Below are 22,727 nucleotides of genomic sequence, written 5' to 3' on the forward strand. Positions count from 1 at the left end.
ATGTCAGCCAAAGCCATCTCTGAGCAGACGGGGAAGGAGCTCTTATATAAGTATATCTGTACATCCTCTGCCATCCAGAACCGTTTCAAGTATGCCCGAGTCACCCCAGACACTGACTGGGCACGACTCACCCAGGACCACCCTTGGCTTCTGAGCGAGGTAAGGAGAGTGACTTGCCTTCCTGTGGTGGCTGAGCCTGGACAAACCTCTGCCCACCCAAGTGGCTCTCGGTGGGGCACGGCACATCATGCTGTGGCAGGTTGCAAGCAGAACTGTGCTCCGGATCTTTCCTGAAGGACCGGTCGCTGCTGCTGCTCTGCAACATTCATTTGCAATACTGATGAAGAAACAAGCCTTGCTTCAAGGCTGTTGTATCACCTTGCAGGGGGCCTGATTATAAAATTCCTTTAAGGACTGTGTAATATATGAGCAGAGATATCTGCAAACCAGAAGCTTCTAATAACCACACAGAAGGTAAACAAGGCTAATTCAGACGAAGCAAGACTCTCTTGAGATGTCAGTCCCTGTTCTCAAACCCATACTTTCTGAAATCATGGAGCTCTTTCTCCATGGCTAGCTTTTACGTTCTGTTAGGATGCTGCTTAGGCGGCTTGTATCCAAGCAAAATGTCAGAGAAAACTTCTGTTTGTTTTTTTTTTTTCTCTTGTGCAACATCTTTTATGTCTCTGTTTCATAGCCATGCACTTTCTGTAGAGAAAACATATCCAGAGCTCTTTTTATTAGTTGTCCAAGCTGGCTCCTTTCCAGTGGTTAATTATATTAAGTTACTGGTTGGTAGAACATGAATGTTTCACAGTCCTTTACGGACTGACTGATAGAAGCCCTACACCAAGTAATTAAATGTTCCGTACTCAAGTGCATGAGTGAATTGCTGGAAGATATCAGCAGTCCTTCTAAAAAGACTTGCAGAAAGCCAGAAGGGAGCACAAATGATATGTCCTTTAAGGCAGAGCTCTGTAATGCTCAAAAGGGCTACATGTTCTAGCAGAAAGACCACGATCAGTGTTCTGTACTGCAGCATGTTACATTCTGACATTCCAGGACATATCAACTGTATAGGAAAATGGCACCTATTTCTTATTTAAAAAAAAAAAAAAATTGCACGCTAGAGAATAAGTGTGTTACCTAGGAACAGCTTTCCATAGGTACGTTATAGAGAGGCACTCTCAGTTGACTACAGCGTGCAGGACCCCTGTCCCCAGCCAGTCTTGTGTCGGTATGCAGGGACAGCAGGAGCTTGCTTTGTAAGCAGTTGACTGCTTGCTGTGTCTCTGATAGTTTCTCCTTATGAGCCTCTACTTGCAGAGAAATATTAATTTCATGATGCATCTTACAAAGAGTTTGCAAAACGGATGTGATGCTGTATGCTTTTTCAGTGTGGTGTGGCTTGTTGGTTTGTTTTTTTTTTTGTTTTAAAGTGAGTACATATAACCCATCCTAACAGCTGCTTTGAAAGAGTTATCAAAAAAAGCCAAAACAAACCATCACCTCAGTCTCTGATGTATACTCATATCTGAGTCAAAATAGAGCAGCTCTTCTCAAAGTACGGTGTAAAAAAAAATAAAAAGAAGAAAAAAACCAAACTTAAAAAAAAAACCCACCAACCTGCAGGCATGTTGTACCAGGAGATGGATTTGTCAAGAGATTAAAGAAATTCTGCGAGAACATTTGCTGTACAGAATATGTTTAAGTTTTTGTTTCACTATTTGCAGAGAATCACTCGACCAAAATCACTTTCTGATGCTTCTTTCTTTTCATCTCTCTTGCACAATCTTGTAGCGTTTAGTGGTGAAGCCAGATCAGCTAATAAAGAGACGTGGGAAGCTTGGACTGGTTGGAATTAACCTCACTCTGGATCAGGTGAAGGTTTGGCTCAAACAGCGTCTGGGCCAGGAAACCACGGTGAGTGCCACCTTAGCAACAGGGTCTTTTTATTTGGTCTTTTCTACCTGCTTGCATGATAGGAGCTGGTGTGCAGGTATTTTTCTTGCTTACGGTGGTTTAAAATGCGTGTTATGCTGATGCCAAAGCAAGCAAGAAACTGTCCCATGTGTAAGCTTTCTGCTGGTAAATGAGCACTGATAAAGACACCTCTTGGTAGGGAGCAGAGGTCAGTGGTCCCTATTGCCATCGGCTGTCCAGGTCTGCCGTGCAGCACCTATGTGGCAGGAGCTCAGTGGGAATTAGTGCCACTTCGAAAATCCTTTCCACCTGGGAGTCAGCAGTTGATAGCTCTAATGCTGTCTCTAGTTGGCATAGCTGCTTCACTTTAATACACAAGGAAGATTTAACTAGACAAGTATAAAAGCTGTCATAAAATTGTCCTCTTATTGTAGCCAGCCAGTGTGTTTTGGCTGACAACTGAGTGTTACTTCAAGTCCTTATTTTAACTCAGTGCTGGCTTGTAATATTTATTCTCCTGGGAATGACACCACAATGCTAATGATAAAGAAATGCCTGCCATCCCAGCTGCTGTGTTGCGGGAGCTGATAGAGTTCTGCTGCCTCAAGGAAACTGATGCCTTGGCCCTGCTGTGATTGATTTGCTGCTGACTCCAGCGCCAAGCTGTGCAGCCGAGCCAGCGAGGTTTGCCTGAAGGCCATTATGAAACAGCAGGCAACTGCATCTTGTGTGCCTGCCCATCAGGAAAACGATGGATGTTGAAATCTCTTCTTTAGCACAATACAACAACCACATGTAAAGGAAGGACCATGTCAAGGACTTGCAACCAATGATGTTTGCTCCTGAAGCAGTGTCCTCAGGAGCAGGGGGTATCTCCCATGGCCTGTGTGGGAGTGTCCCTTGAGCCAGGAAACTCGGGTTTTGGATAGCAGGAAAGTGCCTACACAGGACATTTCTGGCGCGTTGCTGTAGCTGCCTGTCCCTGTAGGAAGAGGTTAAAGGGTTCTCCTACTCTTCCATGCTCACTGACACCACTTCCAGGGCTAGTGCTCCTGCCGCTCACTGTCTAGCTCAGGAGTTCCCTCACTTCTGATTTTTTCAAAGCACTGAGAAGCAGCTCAAGCATCGCCATTTCACACTGCACTAAGCCGTGCTTTGTAAAGGTGCTCTCTCTGGGACAGGAGATGAAGAGCGGCCATTCTGGTGCAATTCTGATAGACATCTGTCCTGTTAGGAAAGGGGAAGGTGACTGACTCCTGTAACCTATGAAGTTCAGATATCCTGGAGTGGTACAGCAGTGTGTCTGGCAGTGACAGTACTTGATGCTGTGCTGGAGAGGAAGGAGTATGGTTCCCCAGGGAACACAGTGGAGAGGTGCTTGGGAGGAAGTGATTTTAGAGTAGTGTTGATTAATTCTCAAAGCTTGCCTTATGCTGTTATAAATGTGGATATTGGACAAATGTTTATTGGTGTTTGTCTTGTCTTCTGCCTACAGATTGCTAATGCTAAGGGAATCCTAAAGAATTTTCTGATTGAACCCTTTGTCCCTCACAAACAGGTTAGTATACCAAATAAAGCATTAATAAGTGCTTTTAAACCTCTTTTGAGTTGCATGCAGCTTAGATGGATTGATATAATGGAGAAACCAGAATTTGGGAGTGTGCTGTTAAGCTGACAGTGTTGATGCATGTGGCTGGAGCTGTGTGCAGGCACAGCATTAGCCCATGCAAAGAGCTGTTAATAATAATGGACGCTTGTTTACACGTCAGTTGTGTAAGACCAGAGCAATTTTCTCTAGAAATGGAAAGTGTTGTCCCTGTCACGATTCATCGGGATGAAGCCCTCCAGGCCCTGCCACTCTCCCTCCCAGGCCAGCACAGCCCGTACAACCTGGGGGGTGTCTGGGCCGCTCAAATGCTGCTGCTCCTTGGAAAGCTTAGCAGTGTGCTGAGTTGTCCCTTCCTTGACACAAGAGCCTCTTCTTCAAGGTCTTCCCTGGGTGTGACTTGCTAATGCTTGTGCCTGGGTCTGTGGTGCAGGAGGAAGAGTTCTATGTGTGCATATACGCTGCCCGTGAGGGAGACTACGTACTCTTCCACCATGAAGGGGGTGTGGATGTGGGAGATGTTGATGCCAAAGCTCAGAAGTTGCTTGTGGCAGTGGATGAAAAGCTCAGTGAATCGGATGTAAAGAAACATCTTCTAAAGCATGCACCGGCAAATAAAAAGGAGTAAGTACAGATGCCCCGTTCCGGGCATGGCCAGCCACCCAGAAGCTCCTTTGCTTTATTTCAGTGCAACATCCCTTCGTTCTGTTTCACCTTAAAGCTTGCTCTCCTGCCTTCTTGCTGCTCTTAAGAATATGCCATGCATCCTAAATCCAAGTTCTTTGACCTTATCCAAGCCTCTTGTAGAACTCAAAATAAGCGTTCATAGTGCTTTGAGCCTTTACTTGACAGGAGCACTTCTCAGTCTACTGAAGTCTTGACCTCTGAGATGTTTGAGACATGCATTGAATTTTGATTCTTCGTGCCAGCATAGGAGAGTTTCTTTTATTTAGTAGAAACGGTGATAAGATGTGAATCTGATTGCTAACTCAGAAATGTACTCTGGCCTAGTCTAAGATGGTATTCTGCTGCTATTCCTAGGCTTAGTGCAGGCTTATCGGTAGATCTCAAAGCTGATTCTGCCTCTCCTTTAATTAGATGCCTGTAGCTAGTTATCTTAATGCGAGTCGTGATTTTTCCAAACATAACGTAATCACTGATGGCACTGTTCACCACTGAAAGGCTGAAGAAGGCTGTCACTAATACAGTTTACTGCAGTCTCCTTCCCCATCACAGCTATAGAAGCTTAGTTCTAACAAAGATGCATATCTGACAGAGACAACGATGTATTTCTGTCTATCAGTGAGATTAAACAGACTGAACATCTATATGACAGTTGTGAGCAACTATGCTCTCAGCAGAGTTTGGTGGAGTGTAATTAAGATGAGTCATCAAGGTCTTGCTTTCCTTGAGCCATCGCCTAGGCTTCTTCCGGAGAAGATGAATGAGAGTGAAAGAAATTGATACAGAGTAGATTTGCAGATTGCCACTAATAAAAATGAAGCAAAGCAGGCTGTGCTTTATATTTGGTTGCTTTAATGAACTTGTGTTAAATTTGTTTTACAGCATCTTGGCTAGCTTCATCTGTGGCCTCTTCAACTTTTATGAAGATCTATATTTCACATACCTTGAGATCAATCCAATAGGTAACAGATATTTTTGGGAGCAGGATTTTCTGTTCTAAAACATTAAAATGTGTACTTTATCCCTCTCTGTTTTATGTAGTTTGCAACAATTGTAGGTGGCATATGCAAAAGAAGTACAAAAGTGACTATGATGTGTCCTGGAGGTATTACTTGAATGAATCAAAAATGAGGACTGCTTACAGGTGTTCTCTGTTATCTAATTTCCTGTTGGGAATGAAAAATTCCATTGAAAGGGATGTTAAGTCAGAACTAAAGAATATAAAAATTGCTCTGTTGAATCAGAACAAAACAGCACCTGAGCCAGGGCCTGCTCCATGACCATGGTCACAAGTTAATTCTTAAAGGAACTTGCTGGGTTTGCTAAATACAACTAACTGACTGATGGGGAGGAAGGAGAACAAAGGTGACCCAGCTTTTGTAATGATCTCTGTACGGTATCAAATTTTATAAGTAAATCTGTAACACGTGTCTTTGTACAGAGCTAATTCTGATATTTTTTCAAATGCAGTGGTGCATAACGATGGTGTCTACATCCTTGATTTGGCCGCAAAGATTGATGCGACTGCTGACTACATCTGCAAAGTGAAATGGGGGGATGTGGAGTTCCCCCCTCCCTTTGGCAGGGAAGCTTACCCAGAGGCAAGTACAACCCCTTCTGCCCCAAATCCCTCTATTGTGGGCTATAAGATGAATTCCTCATTGCTTGTCCTTGTATGTCCTTGAGGTTTTCCTCCCCTCTGGGTTTTGTTGCTGTGTTCCAAGTACCTTGACGTTGTCATCCATGATAAGAGCTTGTGCAGGTTGCTGTAGTACTAGGGCTTCTCCTCATTGCACTCTGAACTACAATTGCATTCCCTCTTTGCTTGGATATTGTTTCAGTTTTTTTCTTTAATTCAGAATTTACTTTTTAAAATGGAGGCTTATATTTAACTTCATTTAGCTATGTGCCAAACCTCTGCAGTTGTATAGTCTTCCTTATGTGGTTCTTGTCTGCTCACTCCCCTGTCAGTGTCTTTATTTTTTGTTGGAGCACTGGTTATTGACAGCCTTGTGGCAGCTGATGCTGCCTCAGTGTTTCAGTTAGTTTCTGAGAGCAGAGTAGCAGTTGTGCACAAAACCTGCCTGTGAGTATGAATCCAGGGAAAATAATTGCCATCTCTGAAACTTCAAAGTGAAGTTAAGCTGTTCATACACCTGTTTTCCTGAAAAGTGATGACCAAGAAAAGGCCTGCAGGCAGACTATTTGTGTTGAAGTTAGAAATCCCGATTTCCTCTCGGAATTCCCTGGGTTTGTACTGCTGGTTGTGTAAACACTGCTTCATACAGCAGCTTTGAAAACTTTTGAAGTAGAATTCTCTCCTTCATTGTGCTGTTACTTATTTCAGGTGACCGTTCTGCTGTCTCTAAAAGGATTTATGTCCTGACTTTTTCATTTTAATAATTATGCTTCAATTGGGGAAGGGTTTTGTAACATGGCCAGGAAATCCATTTAGCTATTTCCCTCCATCTAGCTTGCTGGATGCCAACACTTAACTCAATTTGCTCTTAAAAGAATTAGTTCAGTTTTTGTCTCTCTGAATCATCCCTCTGCAAGTCGCTCTGAAGGTTATTATGGCAGTGTGTTTGCTGAGAATTTTAATGAACTCCCAATGAAGTGCTTCTCAACAGGCAAGCACACTGTGATACAGGAACACCATGTTGAGCCAAATTACAGCTCTCTTGGTGATTACGCTCTTGGCTGCGGCACAGCAAGAGTGTGTAGCCATGGGTGTGTTGATTTTTAAATTTCTTGTCTCGGTCTCCAGACAAGGTCAGAACAAGACTTTTCGTTCAAGAGCATTTGATTCTGTGACTGTTGCATGTGGAACCATGAAACCCAGGAGCTTCCATGGGCTGGCTGAGCAGCGGAGGAAAAGACCAGTGTTCAGTGTAGTACAGCTTAGTGAAACACAACCAACAGTCAGCTGCATTGCCAAAGTTTTTCATATGCAAACAGGACAAAAATTCTTCTGGATCTGCACTCTACAAATGAAGTAATATCAAATTTATTTACAGCAATTGCTTGTGACTTCACTTGGGACAAGAAAAAGACAAGCCAGCAGACCTTATAAAGATGGTGTATTCTTTGGCTATGATTTTTCTTTTTTTTACCCAAGCAAGAATCAAAATTTGAGCATATGCTCAGGTTGATCTCCTTTTGAATTTGTTACACAGAATGGCACAAGCTGTCTATATCCAGTCCAATTTCAGTGCTCTGTCTTGGAGAACACATAACACGAATCGGTCCTGGCCCTGAGAGATGAAGCTGGTTCTCTGCCCCTTACAAAAATAGCGTCTGTAGTTCTGCTGTCCCCTCAACTGCAGTTGAGAAGGAGATGTGGGAGCTCTGCATGTCCAATTGGGCCCAGCACTATGAACCCTCTGGTTTGGAAAAGAAGGATGCAGAAGGAAGTTTAACTTGTGTGCTGCTTTGTCTGCAGGAAGCCTACATTGCTGATCTGGATGCAAAGAGCGGAGCCAGCTTGAAACTTACTATTCTCAACCCCAAAGGCAGGATTTGGACCATGGTGGCTGGTGGTGGTGCCTCTGTGGTTTACAGGTAACAGGAACAAGGCTTTCAGAGAGGGGGGTGGATTTGCAGTCCTTTAAGAAAATAATTGATGCAGGCTCTGGAAAGGAAATTCCTCTAAAGCAATCTTTCCCATGCTGTGACCGCTTGAGATCTCTTCAGAATGAAGATGCTGTGCAGGTTTCTGACCAAGATGTGGAACATAGTGCATAGTGTCCCTTAGAGATAACTTAATTCTGGGAGGTTGAGATACAGTTTCTTTTTGACTTGGGAAGGTGTTTATGGTAACATAGTTGCTGTGGTAGTCACTGAGTTCCCGTCATATCTGGAAAGTATGACAAGATTAATCATGACTGGCACCGAGAGGAGAGCAGCTTTGTTTTCAGCAGGCAGCATGATCTCTGTTACAAGTCCCACTTCCACAGGAATTTGGGATGCTTTATTAAGACCTTTATAGTGATCAAACACTATAACTAATCTCTTAAATAATGTTTGGGTTTGTGGTTTGTTTTTTTTTTTTTTAACAGTGACACCATTTGTGACCTAGGGGGTGTGAACGAACTGGCTAACTATGGGGAATACTCCGGAGCCCCAAGTGAGCAACAGACCTATGACTATGCTAAGACTATTCTCTCCCTCATGACACGAGAGAAGCACCCTGAAGGTATGGGCACAAGTTAGAACATAGGAAGTTCCGTTCAAATACACGGAAAAACTTCTTTACGGTGAGGGTGACAGAGCACTGGCACAGGCTGCCCGGGGAGGTTGTGGAGTCCCCTTCTCTAGAGATTTTCAAGACCCGCCTGGATGCAGTCCTGAGTAATGTGCTCTGGGCAATCCTGCTTTAGCAGGGGAGTTGGACTAGATGATCTCTAGAGGTCCTGTCCAACTCTGAAAATTCCGTGATTCCGTAAGGGAGCTGCTGCAGTTTCAAAGCTGCTCAGCTGTGAAGCTGCATGCAGGGCAAAACATGAAAAAATCTGGGCTGTTACTATGCTTAGACCTCCCTGATGGAGTATTTAATGTACTGCTGCCTTCCAAATGAAATAGTGATGGATTTCTGTCAGCTGTTGCTTCAGAGACAGGAGCAAATGTGGTTTGAGAGATTCTTATCAGAAAAATTCTTGCTTCATACAAAGCTCTTATCTTCCAGGCTCTGCTAAACACAACTTATTGCAAACTACTGGCTAATCTGAACTGCAGCACTGTTCTGCTTTATGTCCTAAAATACTTCATGATCTTACAGGACGCCGTTCTTATAACAGTTTTATTTGTGTGTTTCTTCCTTCAGGTAAAATCCTGATCATTGGAGGCAGCATTGCTAACTTTACCAATGTAGCAGCCACTTTTAAAGTAAGTGACTATTGAGAAGCATCCGCAAATTCCCACAGTCATCAACCCCAAGCCGTTCTCCCAGTTCAGTGTTGTGCTGAGGCTGACGGTGCATCTCTTCCAGGAGTTCCTGAGATGATGGGACAGGGTAAACATGGGGCTGCCCAGCTCACCTGTCCTTGTGTTTCTTCTTCTAGGGCATTGTGAGAGCAATTAAGGATTACCAAGGCCCTCTGAAAGAGCATGAGGTGAGGATCTTTGTGCGAAGAGGAGGCCCGAACTACCAGGAAGGATTACGTGTCATGGGGGAAGTTGGTAAGGACCAACCATTTCCTTAAGTTTTGTTCTCACATCTTGTTCCTTCCACCTGCTTTCTGCTGAGCTTTTTCAAGGTTAAATGCTTCACTTTGGCAGAAGCTCAGCTTGTTCCTTTCCCCCCTCAAGGCTGACTGTTCTTATATGCATACACAGGGAAGACCACTGGGATCCCCATCCATGTCTTTGGCACGGAGACTCACATGACAGCGATCGTGGGCATGGCGCTCGGCCATCGGCCTATCCCCAACCAACCACCTGCTGCAGCCCACACTGCCAACTTTCTCCTCAATGCCAGCGGCAGCCCTTCGGTGAGTCCCTTCCCCTCCATGAAAGGGGAACGCTTGTGAGGAGCCTCCTGAAGGCAGCTTCCTCTGTCTGCACAGGTCAAAAATAGATCTTGGCCACCACTGTGTTTCTGCAAAGCTCTAGGAAAACTAAAGTGACTCTGCCTGAATGGTTTGTCAGGAGGGGCCCTCCCAACGTCCACCTCACTCATGCAAAAAATCTGATCACTCAAAACCAACAATGTCACTCTTGCATCTACTGAGAACTTGGTCATTTAGGAGTTTCCCCTCGCTTGACAGAAATGGTTCTGTCTCAAAACTAACTTTCTTTGGTCATCTTTGTTAGACTAGTATAGCCAAAGTGGCTATCTCCTCCTACGTGCTCCAGGCCTTATCTGGCACACTGACCCTTACTGACTTGGCTTCTGAATCTTTCAGACTCCAGCACCAAGCAGAACAGCTTCCTTCTCAGAGTCCAAAACAGATGATATTGCTCCAGCCAAGAAGGCAAAACCAACAGCACCTCTTGGTAAGTCCAGCATTGGAAATGATTGCTAGCAGATTTCTTTTGCTCCAAAAGACAGAATGTGGAGTGGACTTTCTGGATATAAAGGGAAGCAATTTTGTGGTACCTGTCCATCTTAGTTCTGAATTTAGTTAAGTGCTTTTAGAATGTTGTCACTTGTGCTATTGGCTCATATGCAAGGTGAGTCAGAGTTGCCTTGATCTGGGATGTTCTTTTGAAGGGAACAGCGCAGCTAGAGAACTCCAGCTTTCCCATGTCCCCTTATATAAGGCCAGCAGACAACAGGTTAGAGTGTCTGTGCTGTGGTTGGTGAACGGAGGCCTGCTTTCCAGTTAAGTACTTGAGGGTTGTTCCCATGGGATGCAGCTGGAACATCGTAGGTATTCACAAAGTCCTCCTTGATATATGCTGCAGCTTCCTGGATGAACACTCTACAGTCAGTCAGTTCAGCAGTTGCAACATACTCCTCACATTTAGGGTCAGAGGTTACTGTGTAGTGTTTCATGTGGTGTTCTTGGGTTTTTTTTATCTTGTTTTAGTTTCTGGTTGGTTTTGGTTGGTGGCTTTTTTTTTTTTTACTGAAGTCTGTAGGAAGCTTCTTTAGCATGGTGATATGCAAGAGCTTTAGCAGCCTTTTGCTCATATTTGTTGGAAAACTTATTGGGTAAGAGCATGTTGTATGGGATAAAACAACAGCAGAATTGGGCAGGGACGGAATGTGATAATGGCCTGGTCCTGTTCCCTTGAATGTGAGGAGATACTGGTCTCGTTTACAACAGTATGACATGATGACAGCAAGATTCAGAATCGATTCCAGTGAAATGCATCACAAAACCCACTACTGCTCTCTTAATCATTGCACATAGAATTTTGCATGAGCAGTGCTTCAAAAAGACATTGAAAATGTGTGTGCCATGGAGCTTGCAGTGCAAGGACTGGCCACCTGAACCTGAAATGTATTTGTGCTGGGATAAGCAAAAAGTACCTAGACAGCAAAATGCAAAATTTGATATCCAGATATTTGGAGAGGCAGTACAGTGGAGAGTGCTCCAGTCTGCGTGTTTTTAACAAAAGCAAAACCCGAAGGGCCGGAGTGCTGCGGGGAGGAGGAAAGCTGGAGCACCCCACTGCAGGTGCCCTGCTGTTGGGATGACAGCAGCCGACTGTCATATTGTTGCATGAGTGATTCTCTCTTTAACAGATTCAATCCCAGCTTCAAGACCTGGTTCAGGTAGGACATGTGTGACTAGCTGAGTGTGCCTGGCCTTGCTGGCAGCTGACTTTTTTAGTTCTTGGTTTTGTTGCTGTTTTTTCTCTCCGAAAGTTTGCAGTGTTGTCTGGTCCTTCCCTCCTGCCCAGCGTATTTAGCTATCACCACATGAACTCTTCATCTGTCTTTTCAAGTACAGATCACATACTCCTTTGCACAAAAGCTTACTATTTCTGAGGGATAGAGGGACAGGTCTCAAACAGACTTTAGTTTTTCTTCCCTTCTCCCCCACAATTGTTCCAGAGAAAAACAGACCTAGGCATATTGTGAAAAGCTCTGTTTTCTTTGCTTTCAAAAAGAAGGAATCGCAAACCATGCCTAATAACTGGCATTTTGTTTCAAAGGGAAACAAAACAGCACAAGTGCCCTGCTTATAAGCCTTGAAGGGCACAGAAAAGTCACTGAATGAACTAAATGTTCTTGTTGCCTTATCAGTTCAGCAAACCATTAAAGCTAATGTTCAGTGAAGTTATGGGGACTTTAAGCACTCTCTTGAGCTCTGTGCTGGAGGAGAATAAACTGCTGAATCGGGGTTAGAGTAATGTTTCAAGCCATCTCCTGTATCCTAAGTCGAGGGACAGTGGAAGGGGAACTCTCATTCTTCCTCGTGTGGTCTCAGACAAATAGCATCACCTTTCTGGGCCTGCATTTTCCTGTTTCCGTGCATGCTAATATTACCTCCTTGCAGGCACCTGCAAGATAAACGGAATTTTTCAGGGTAGGCAGTTTCCTAATAACCAGTCATGTGGCAGTGCATCTAAATTGTGAACGTGTAGGGGGTTGGAGCACAGTGACTGATTTCTTGTTAAAGCCAAAAGAACAGTATCCTGTTTAATCCCTAATACTGTTTATCTTTGTTTCAAAGCCAAAAAGGAATTAGTGGTAGATCGAGTTGGCATCAGCAGTTGGATCAGCTCTGAGTTCTGAAGAGTTTTAAAATGAACTCTGCCTGGAGTCAGGGAGGAACTCAATGTTTTGCTGTGACAAGTGGTGCAAATATACTTTAAGCAAAGAGTCCATCCTCACTATCTGAAGTGTTGACTTTCCTGTGACTCTGTCCCCTGAAGCCAAGTTTTGGGCCATATATAAATTCTTGGAACCATCAGGTTTGTGTTGGATTCTGGTCATCAAAAAAAAACCTGAAAACAAAAGCTGAGTATGTAGAGCTAACTTGCTTTCTTTGTCCCCTCCATTTCCTGCTTTTCTTTTGATTTCCTATCATCCTACTGTGGTGCCCTGACAAACATAGGAAGCAAACCTCCTGTGGTTCTCCCAGACTTTAGGCCATACACAAATAAATAAAATTCAAAGTTCCTTTCCTCTTCAGCTTTGTAGAATAAAATTATCTGGGAGGAATGTGTGGAAAACTATCTGGAATGGCCCATGTGAGAAGAGGAAGAGGCAGTCTTCACTTATCTCTCCCATCCTACACAGCTCCCTGCCATGGTTAATCACTTGCTCATTTAGTGAAACGCAAAACCTGGCTGTTATGTTCAGAATCCAGGAAGGGGAATGCTGCTTTATCTACAGTTTCTTTCTTAATTTGGACAGTGTGGCTACTACATCCTGCAGTTCACCTGTTGGGCTGTTTGGAGGGAGGGCAATATGCTGGTCTGGGAGACTTTCAGCAGACATTTGGCAAAGTTGGAGCTTTTGTCTTGCACAGATGTGCATTTTGAATGTTTTGGTTTTTTCCACTTCTCTGAGCAGGTAAAGCTACAACTCTGTTCAGCCGTCACACCAAAGCTATCATTTGGGGGATGCAGACACGGGCTGTGCAAGGAATGCTGGACTTTGACTACATTTGCTCCCGGGATGAACCTTCAGTAGCTGCCATGGTTTATCCATTCACGTAAGTAGCCTGTGTTGACAGCATTATTTTTCTGACTGCTTCCCTCAAATTCTTCTGTTAGCTTCCTCCTCTTCCAGTCCCTGCTGTTCTTTAGTGTAGCTCTGCCCTAGTCTACATCTCTGCTTTAACACCTTTTCCTATGCTCCCTTCCACCATCAGGTTGGCTTTGCAGACTGTTTCCTGTTTCCCTCAACCATTGATTTTTTTGGGCTGCTCTGTTGAAACAGCTTAATGTTAACCACATAATTTAAGTCCCACTTCATGACCTTTCAGGGTGTCCAAATCCTGTTCTTTCATTTGGCAAGTAAGGAAGACGTGACTAGTTGGGCTCTCTTGAACAGCCCACTAGCTCAGCAGAGGCAGTAAGGCTATGTAAGGTTTCTTCTACTCATCTGCTGTTTGCTGCATGCTTGTCTGAAACATCTTGATTTGTGCCTGCAGCAGCTGGAATTTTCACCTCCAAATATTATCCAGAATCAGAGCAGCTCTGCTAATGGACTAAAGCAGTCTGTCTGTCATGTAGCCAAACAAAATTTAAAAAAAAAAAAAAAAAAAAATCCTGTTCACCTTGTTCATATTCTTTCCTATAGTTGGAGTTGTTTCTTAGCAGGCAGGAAGTGTGCGGATCCTTTGGTGGGATGGAGAGTTCTCTTGTGGTATTCTCCCCCTCTTACCTTATCCTCACAGCTAACGGGGATGTGAGAGAGGCTGTTGGGTGTTTCAGATTGCCCTCAGGAGGAACCTCTAGAGCACAGCTGTGCGTAAACTGCTTTGTTATTGTACCTCATGAGTGGGGGGGTTCTCCCTGTCAAACAGGGCAAGTAGTGAGAAGGAAAGGAGTGGCTGTCTGGCCTGCTGCTGAGACAGTGAGATGGGAGCCGATACAAAGGTAGGAGGCTTGTTTCATTTCTGTGGTATTTACAGACATCCAGGATAGCTGATGTCTAATCAACCTCTGTCCCGCAGAGAATTTTGCCTCTCGACAATTAAGTACCTTGTGCTGTTAGTCTGCAGCTCTGATGATAATTGCAGCTCTGTAATACCTTCTCAGCAAGTACAAACCTCAGGGAACTAAAACTGAGTGCAGGCATAGTCACATCTATAGATGAGTGGCAGCCCCTTGCAGTGTCATAGTTGTTCAATGAAGAAAAAGCAACAGGGATTAAAAGTTTACCTATAACTATCTGATTCTGCTCGACCTTTAGGAGGAAGCCAGGCTGGCAAAACATGGAATGTTCTCTTACAAATGTACCTGTATGGGAACACAGCCAGTATATCTAGACTCTCAAATGACTGAACAGTGTAGACTTCAATGAAGTTCCAGTTGGAGTATCTACCATATGTTAAAGACAACACCTATGGTGAAACTTTCCCAGGCCCTTCTCCTTCAGCGTGTGTGGGGCAGGGTGGGTAGAGTCTCACTGTAGCAGGGTTGGAAAGTTGACTGCCCCTCACATTGCTGTCCCGGCTGTTCACTGCAGATACTGGTTTCCTGTTCCCCCAGTCTGGTATTTGTTCCAGCCCAGTAATGCAGCTTTGCATGCATCTCATTCATTACTCTTTCTGTGCCTCATTCTGTCTTCCAGCTTGGAGTAGAATTGAGGCTCTGGTAACTTCACTGTGGGAGAGCTTATTCATCTTGCTGGATGCCTCTGTCCCCATTAGCCCGTCTCCTTCCATATGCTGCTCTGTTCTATACTCTGAAGAACCTTCTGCTGTTAGTATGGTCCCTTCCCATGTATGCTCACTTGCTAGTGAGTCTCACAGTCAGTCTTGGTGTCTGAGAATTGGGGTTTGTAAACTCCTCTATCTGCATGCACTGTATCCCTTTGTCTTTCCAGTAGCCTTAAGAGTCAGGGCTCTCTCATCTTGTCCTCCATAGTGGTGACCACAGGCAGAAGTTCTATTGGGGCCACAAAGAAATCCTGATCCCAGTCTACAAGAACATGTCAGATGCCATGAGGAAGCACCCAGAGGTGGATGTTCTCATCAACTTCGCATCTCTGCGTTCTGCTTATGACAGCACTGTTGAAACCATGAATTATCCACAGGTGAGCAAAGGATCTAGAAGAAGCCCGAGATAAGAAGGAAGATCTTGTCAGCAGGGTACCAGTGTTTCTTAAACCATGATGGCATTAGCAAATTGGCTTGGTCTTCCAACTTAGGAGATAAATACCTCGATTCTAAATCCTTAGCCTCTAAGGAGGATACTGGAGTTGCATAGCAAATTCTAATGCTGGACTTGCAATTTGTGTAAGAGGAACTTGGCCCCTCTTTGTTAGGAGTGATTACTTTGGGTTGGTTAAAATACAGGGCTGTTCTAATATGCAAGGGGGGCAAAAAAATTCTGAGCAGTGCATTGAGACTGCTGTGAAGATCAGAGTAGACTGTGGATCCATGCACTGGGTCTTCCTGGATGAGTGCACAGCATGACCTCCCAGAGGCCTGGCAAGAGGCAGATCGTGCCCTCTGAGCAGCTGTTGGCCTTCTCCATCCTGCAGAGTTCATTGGGGGGCAACACCGAGGGTTACTAATGGTTTGCTCTATCTTGATGCAGATCCGCACCATTGCTATTATTGCCGAGGGAATTCCAGAGGCACTGACACGCAAACTGATCAAGGCAGCTGATAAAAAAGGAGTGACTATCATTGGGCCTGCAACTGTAAGAACTGGTGACCTTTTCCTCCTCTTGTCCATCTGTCTTTAATCTTCAGATCGACTTTATCCTTCAGAGAAAGCCAATCTGAAGATTGTCCTACAGGCTGTTTTGTCTTTAGTCATATAAAGTACACCTTAGTTTCTCACTTTAAGGTCATGTTACTGTCTTCCATGGCTTGTATGAATATTGACAAGACTACCTTACAGAAATGTTCCTCAGTTTCACATACACTTTAAAGGGTGTTACATCTTTAATTTTCTTGTAGGTTGGTGGGATCAAACCAGGTTGCTTTAAAATAGGCAACACAGGAGGCATGCTGGATAATATCTTAGCATCAAAACTGTACCGTCCTGGCAGTGTGGCTTATGTTTCACGGTCTGGAGGAATGTCCAATGAGCTCAACAACATCATTTCCCGAACTACTGATGGGGTCTATGAAGGAGTGGCCATTGGAGGAGACAGGTAGGAGTCTTCATCTTCAAAAAAGACATGTGTTTTTAAGTTAGTCAGCAGAAGAATTGTTAGTAATTTGGAGGAAGATGGGCAGGTCGGCTGTTAATTTTTCTTCTTTCAGGAAAGTTTATGGAACTAATTCAACTTCTACCATTTTCCCTGTATTCTACCCAGATATCCTGGTTCCACTTTTATGGATCATGTCTTGCGTTATCAGGATACTCCAGGAGTGAAGATGATTGTAGTACTTGGAGAGGTGAGTGAGACCAGTTCACTCCTATCTGAGAAATACCCAAGTGTTTTGTTTTGGGATTATCTGACCTGGCTGCAAGGATGTTAAATAACAGCTACAGATAAGTGTCAGATACTCATACTATTCTTGAATGTCTGAATTTTTATTTCATGCTGCTTTAATAAAAAAAAAAATAAATAAAATTGTGTGTATTCCACAGATAAGCATAGTCTCCCCTACCTTAACAAAAAAAAAAGGAGGCTTTGTTCTGAGCCTTCAGCTGTTACTCAATGAAAAGGGAGGAAAAAAAATAATCCAAGTAATGCTTCCATGTGCATCTCGGAGCTGATTTCTACAAAAGTGAAAAGTTTTGAACCAGCTCAGCGCTCTTTCTTTCTGCAGATTGGAGGCACGGAAGAGTATAAGATCTGCAGGGGTATTAAAGAAGGTTGTATCACCAAGCCAGTGGTGTGCTGGTGCATTGGTACTTGTGCCACCATGTTCTCTTCAGAGGTATGTGCAAAAATGGGGACAAATACACAAAATAAGTATATATCCATGACAGGAAAAAGGCAACTTCTTCCTCTGTGCCTAAAGCTTCCAGAATTGTCAGTAGCAACTTAACATGCAGAAGTTAATAAATACCATTTAATGGTATAAGCCTTTTGTGCTTATGTAGTCTGCTACTGGAGATTTCCAAGGGATTCTGCCTCCTTATAAAGGGAGCCCAAAGATACCAGGGAATGCAACAGATTCTAACAGCCACCTGCTTCTGGAGTGGGAATAGGGACAATGCATGTTAAGCAGCTCTGGAGAATGGGGGAATTTAGGGAGGCAGAATGTCAATAGAAGAACCTGGAGCGATTCCAGATCAGCAAATGCCCTGCATATTGCAGTACTACCTGCAGTTGCAACCAAGAGTTCTGTTAGCCCAAATAAGAAGGCAGATGTGCAGTCACTGGTATTCCTGTCACCAGTTTCCTAGTCAGTTGTTTATTCCGTTTTACTCTCTGCAGGTAAGCAAGTTGTATTTCTTACTGCTGTCTCTTCTCTCATCTGTAGGTGCAGTTTGGCCATGCAGGAGCTTGTGCCAACCAGGCTTCTGAAACTGCTGTTGCAAAGAATCAAGCCTTGAAGGAAGCTGGTGTGTTTGTTCCACGGAGTTTTGATGAGCTGGGAGAGGTCATTCAGTAAGTCATGTTATCAGGGCACCTTCAGTAGGGGACAAAACCTGTTAGGGCACTGGCTCTAGCCTGATAAAGGAATATATTCCTGCTTAAGTAAAGCAACTTCTATTCGTTCTCTGTTTTTAAGGTCTTGATTAAGACTGCCTCACTTAGCTTAAGTCCTTTTAAGAAATATAATAAATGGATTCTCTTCCTAGGTCTGTCTACCAGGATCTTGTGGCCAAAAGAGTGATTGAACCAGCTGAGGAAGTGCCTCCTCCAACTGTGCCAATGGATTACTCCTGGGCAAGGGTGAGCTGTGCCGTTTCACCTGCTTTTTGGTTCCTTAGAAACGAGACAGGATGTTTGCTGTGATTCTGAATGATTATGGTGATAATGGTGTTGCCTTGGGGTTTTATGTCACACTATAAAGCGTTATCTGTGAGCTCACTGGCTATGCTGGTTCTCAGCTGTGGAAGCTGCTCTGAGGGCAAGCTTAAGGCATTGTTGTTTGACCGCTCTGCCTCCTACTGCCCCTTGCTTCTACTGTGGAATGTTTAAAATCCCATCTTTATGCTGTGATTTCAGGAGCTGGGTCTGATCCGCAAACCAGCTTCCTTTATGACAAGCATCTGTGACGAGAGAGGTCAGGAACTGATATATGCTGGGATGCCAATCACTGAGGTCTTCAAAGAAGAGATGGGAATTGGAGGGGTTCTGGGCCTGCTCTGGTTTCAAAGGCGGTGAGGCAGCTTTTTGTGAAAGCTTCTGAATTCTTTGGCTTGAAGTTCTTCTTCTTGTTTATTAATAGACTTCTAAGCATAAAAGTAACTCTAGGATTCCTTTGTGAATGTAGCCTCATTGGAAAGGTGATCTTTGTATCCCCTCCTCTGAGAGCACATCAGCATTTCAAGGCTTCATACAGTATAGTTTAGTCTTGGGATGAAGTTTTCCACAAATTTTTGTGGTGCATTGAGGAAATTTCTCTATTCTAGGCCTGTTTTCACATTCTGTGACTACTTGCTTATTGTAATTGTCACCTCGACTCTGGAGAGATTGGGGAATTCACAAACACTTGCTAAGCAGCCTATAGGGAACCTTCTGAATGGCAGAGCCTTCATCTGCTCATGCTTCCATTAGAGACAGTCTTGGCACTAGCTGCAATCTCTGGCTCAGCAGAACACAGTGAACGGAACTGTAGCAGACCCTCATGTCTCCCCTTAAGGGGACCCACAGAGCTCACTGACCAGTCAGCTGAGTGTGTGCAGACTCAGCCTACCAAACCAACCCTCAGCTCTGAGCTAAACAGCTCCTGTAGAAACTGAATAAAAAAATCTGATCTCTGACAAGGGTGTTTAAGATGCACTGATGGGTATTGTGACCCTACAGCTCCCTTTCTCTGTCCTACTTCTTTCAAGCATATACCTAAAACAAAAGTCACTGTCCAGTATAACACCAACTGTCTTGTTATTCAGTTTTCTTTACAGTAAATGACTTCAGTCTCTTCCTGGTGCAGGTTACCAAAGTATGCCTGCCAGTTCATTGAGATGTGCTTGATGGTAACAGCAGATCATGGGCCTGCTGTATCGGGAGCCCACAACACCATTGTCTGTGCAAGAGCTGGAAAAGATCTTGTCTCAAGTCTCACTTCAGGCCTTCTTACTATTGTAAGTACTTAATCTCCAGAAGATCTAGCTTTGCTATTCATTACTCTGTCCAGGTTTTACTGCTATTAATTTTTTAGATTGTCTACAGAGCAATAGACGGGTTGTGTGTGTTCACTCACACTTTGAATTTCTGTTGAATTCAACTCTTAATAGCTTGATGCTCTGGGTTTAAAACCTAGTCCATTTTTCTGGTAAGCAAGACTATGTCTGATGTCTCATTTGAGTCTAGAAATACTCTGTAGAGGCCAAATTGGTTTCAGTATTGTCCCTATATGGTTGCCTAGTCTCTTCCAACACCAAAAAGTTAAAATATGAATAAAACAGACTTTAGATTGCATTTTCCTCCAGATTCTGTCTCTAGTGGAGATGTGTTGGCTGCGTATTGACATTTGTGTTGAGTTACAAACAGATGCTTTATCTCCAGTGCCTGCCTGACTTTAATTTCATGAATGCCACATTGATAGGAAGGGTGGATGGATAGGATAATCTTGAGCTTGTTTTGTACCTTAACTTTGGAGTCCTTTATTATAATTCCCTTTGTGTATTGCACGCAGGGTGACCGGTTTGGTGGAGCACTGGATGCTGCAGCTAAAATGTTCAGCAAAGCCTTTGACAGTGGGATTATCCCTATGGAGTTTGTGAATAAGATGAAGAAAGAAGGGAAACTGATCATGGGCATTGGACACAGAGTCAAATCAGTAAGAAAAATATATTAGTACAAACTGGAGGTTTGGGGTTTTTTTAGAGGAGTGGGGAAGATTTTAAAAAAAAAAAAAAAAAAAAAAAAAAAAAAAAACAAAGGAAAGAAAACTAGCCACTTTCAGAGGTGGCTATTGACCAAACTCTCAGGACTTGTAAATCCTAAACCTACAAATAGTGAAGCTTCTGGCAAGTACCTATGCAAGAGGCAACGTCAGTGACTGTACTGTGTTCTTAACCTGCAGATAAATAACCCAGACATGAGAGTTCAGATTCTCAAAGACTACGTGAAGCAGCATTTCCCTGCCACCCCTCTGTTGGACTATGCACTTGAAGTAGAAAAAATTACAACTTCCAAGGTGAAATGCACTAGTATTTATCTCCTCTTGAGCACTTTTTCTTGCTGGGGGACAAGTGACATAGGGTTAATACTGTAATTTATGAAGCACAGCAATTAAAATGTTCCTGGGATTTTTTTCTATGGTAGACTTTGGGCCAAGTACAACTACAGTTTGGTAAGGCTGAAGACACTTGTTGGACACCGGGAAAACACTGAACAAACCAAACCCCATTATCTGTATTGTCCACAGTATATCTGGAACTGCTGTATTCTTTAAATCTGAGGCAGAGCTAGCGCACGTGATGTACTATGACAGATAATCTCTGGTTTGAACCAAATGCAGGCCCATTGTTTGGGGCTGTTTTTCCATCACTTGCATTAAGCATGGCTCTTGCTCATGTTGCTGAACAGCATTCTCTATCGCTAGGCTTGTGTGCCCACAATTATGGGCAACCTTCAAATTACCCTTGAGGATGGAAGTTGCCAGGTGAACGTAATTTGCCGCTGTTAACATCTTTATTGGGGTGTGTTTTCATTTCCTGCAGAAACCAAATCTTATCCTGAATGTAGATGGCTTTATTGGAGTTGCCTTTGTTGACGTACTCAGGAATTGTGGTTCTTTCACACGGTAAGTAGGTAGTGGGCTCTTTCTCTTAGGTTGTGGTTCTGTAAAAATAATGAGACCCATATTGGCAGCTCATGTGGGGCCAGGATTTCAAAAGGACCTTGTGAAGGAAATGTAGCCTGGACTTGGGGGGGAAGGAAGCTTTCATTTGAGTTTGGTGTTGCTACTGACACTAGAGCAGACTCATGTCCTGTCTAAGGTTGGTTCCTTAAACAGATCACTGTGAGGAACAATTTAATTTCTTTTCTCTTGCAGGGAAGAAGCAGATGAATACATTGATATAGGAGCTCTTAATGGCATCTTTGTACTAGGCAGAAGTATGGGATTCATTGGTAAGTTTGCCATGATTCTGCCCCTTCCTTCCTGCTAGGGGATGCCCTGCCTTCACGAACATGAGACACATGAACCTCTGGGGACTGTCTAAAATCCTATTTGTAGGAATACAGAAATTAAAGTTGTTTCAAGGCAAAATAAGACTAGGAGCAGAAATTTTGTAACATAAACTCCTTTTGTTTTAGGACACTACCTAGATCAGAAGAGATTGAAGCAAGGTCTGTACCGTCACCCGTGGGATGACATATCCTATGTTTTACCAGAGCACATGACTATGTGAGAACCTGCAGTATTGCCTCGGAATGTTACTTCAAGGAGACAGAAGCCTGCACAGAGATGGCCACAAATGGGACTTTGTATAAAGGCCATTGGTACATAGACATTGAGCTGCCTCATCAAACTGTGCAAAGCAACTGTCTTATAAGAATAGAAACTTACTCTAATAAAAACCAAAACTTGTGATATTCTGTATGTTACCTGCTGTATTTAATACTGTCTCTCACACTTTTATTTTTTCTACTCTTGTTTCATTTTCTTTCCAGAAAAGATTAAGGGTTCTGGGACAGGAGTTTTGCTCATAGGTGCAGTCTTAGTGAGCTTGCAGAAGATTGATTTGTCTGGTAACAAGCTGTAACTTTTCCTGATAGAGGGGAAAGTACCCGTTGTTCATTGGGCTTTTTTTGTTGTTGGTTGTTTTTCAGTTTGTTTACTGTGTTCTTATCTTCAGTCTGATTGTATCCTGAATAGTGGGACCACTGCTTACGTATAACCAACGTTACTCAAATGCTGGTGTAGTAATTTAAAGTGTAAAGTTGTAACATAATGCTGTTAAAACTGTGAAACTACATGTATTCCAGTGTCTGTATTTATGCAAACAACTTCTCATTTACTATTGGATTGCTGGTATATGGAATGTCACTCATGTTACCTACACATGCAAAAATAATCTCAGTAATAACTTCAGTGTCCTACTTGTCTGTGTATTGTTATCTAACTCAAATAAATGATACACTACTAATTTTTTTTTTCACTTCTGGCTTCTAAAAGTTGCCCCCAAACTGTGTCTAATGGAATGTGTGACAAGCTGGGAAGCAGTTGTTTAACAAAATACCAAACCTCAGAGCAGTTATTCCACTCATGGTGTGTGTTCTGGTGGATTTAAGAGAGGGGAAAAAAACACCCCAAAATACAGCTTTACCTATCATCTTTCAGTGTGTGTTGAGATGA

General features: G+C 43.4%; 1 protein-coding gene across 1 annotated transcript; it reads left to right on the plus strand.

Moving 5' to 3' along the window:
* Window positions 1–22,511, plus strand: ACLY (ATP citrate lyase; the record flags this gene model as incomplete). The annotated part of the gene is made up of 28 exons (XM_082495012.1): window positions 1–159; window positions 1,801–1,923; window positions 3,419–3,481; window positions 3,963–4,153; window positions 5,096–5,175; window positions 5,684–5,814; window positions 7,656–7,774; window positions 8,272–8,408; window positions 9,036–9,097; window positions 9,274–9,391; window positions 9,548–9,702; window positions 10,117–10,207; window positions 11,406–11,435; window positions 13,185–13,326; window positions 15,209–15,377; window positions 15,884–15,988; window positions 16,251–16,447; window positions 16,613–16,694; window positions 17,073–17,183; window positions 17,733–17,860; window positions 18,055–18,148; window positions 18,425–18,579; window positions 19,353–19,503; window positions 20,058–20,201; window positions 20,448–20,561; window positions 21,088–21,170; window positions 21,423–21,499; window positions 21,686–22,511. The coding sequence occupies 28 exons, from the start codon at window positions 1–3 to the stop codon at window positions 21,778–21,780; spliced, it is 3,306 nt and encodes a 1,101-aa protein (XP_082351138.1). The 3' UTR covers window positions 21,781–22,511.
* Window positions 22,512–22,727: the final 216 nt, after the last annotated feature.

This window comes from Vanellus vanellus, assembly GCF_965231255.1.
Source record: "Vanellus vanellus genome assembly, chromosome: 24".
Lineage (NCBI taxonomy): Eukaryota > Metazoa > Chordata > Aves > Charadriiformes > Charadriidae > Vanellus > Vanellus vanellus.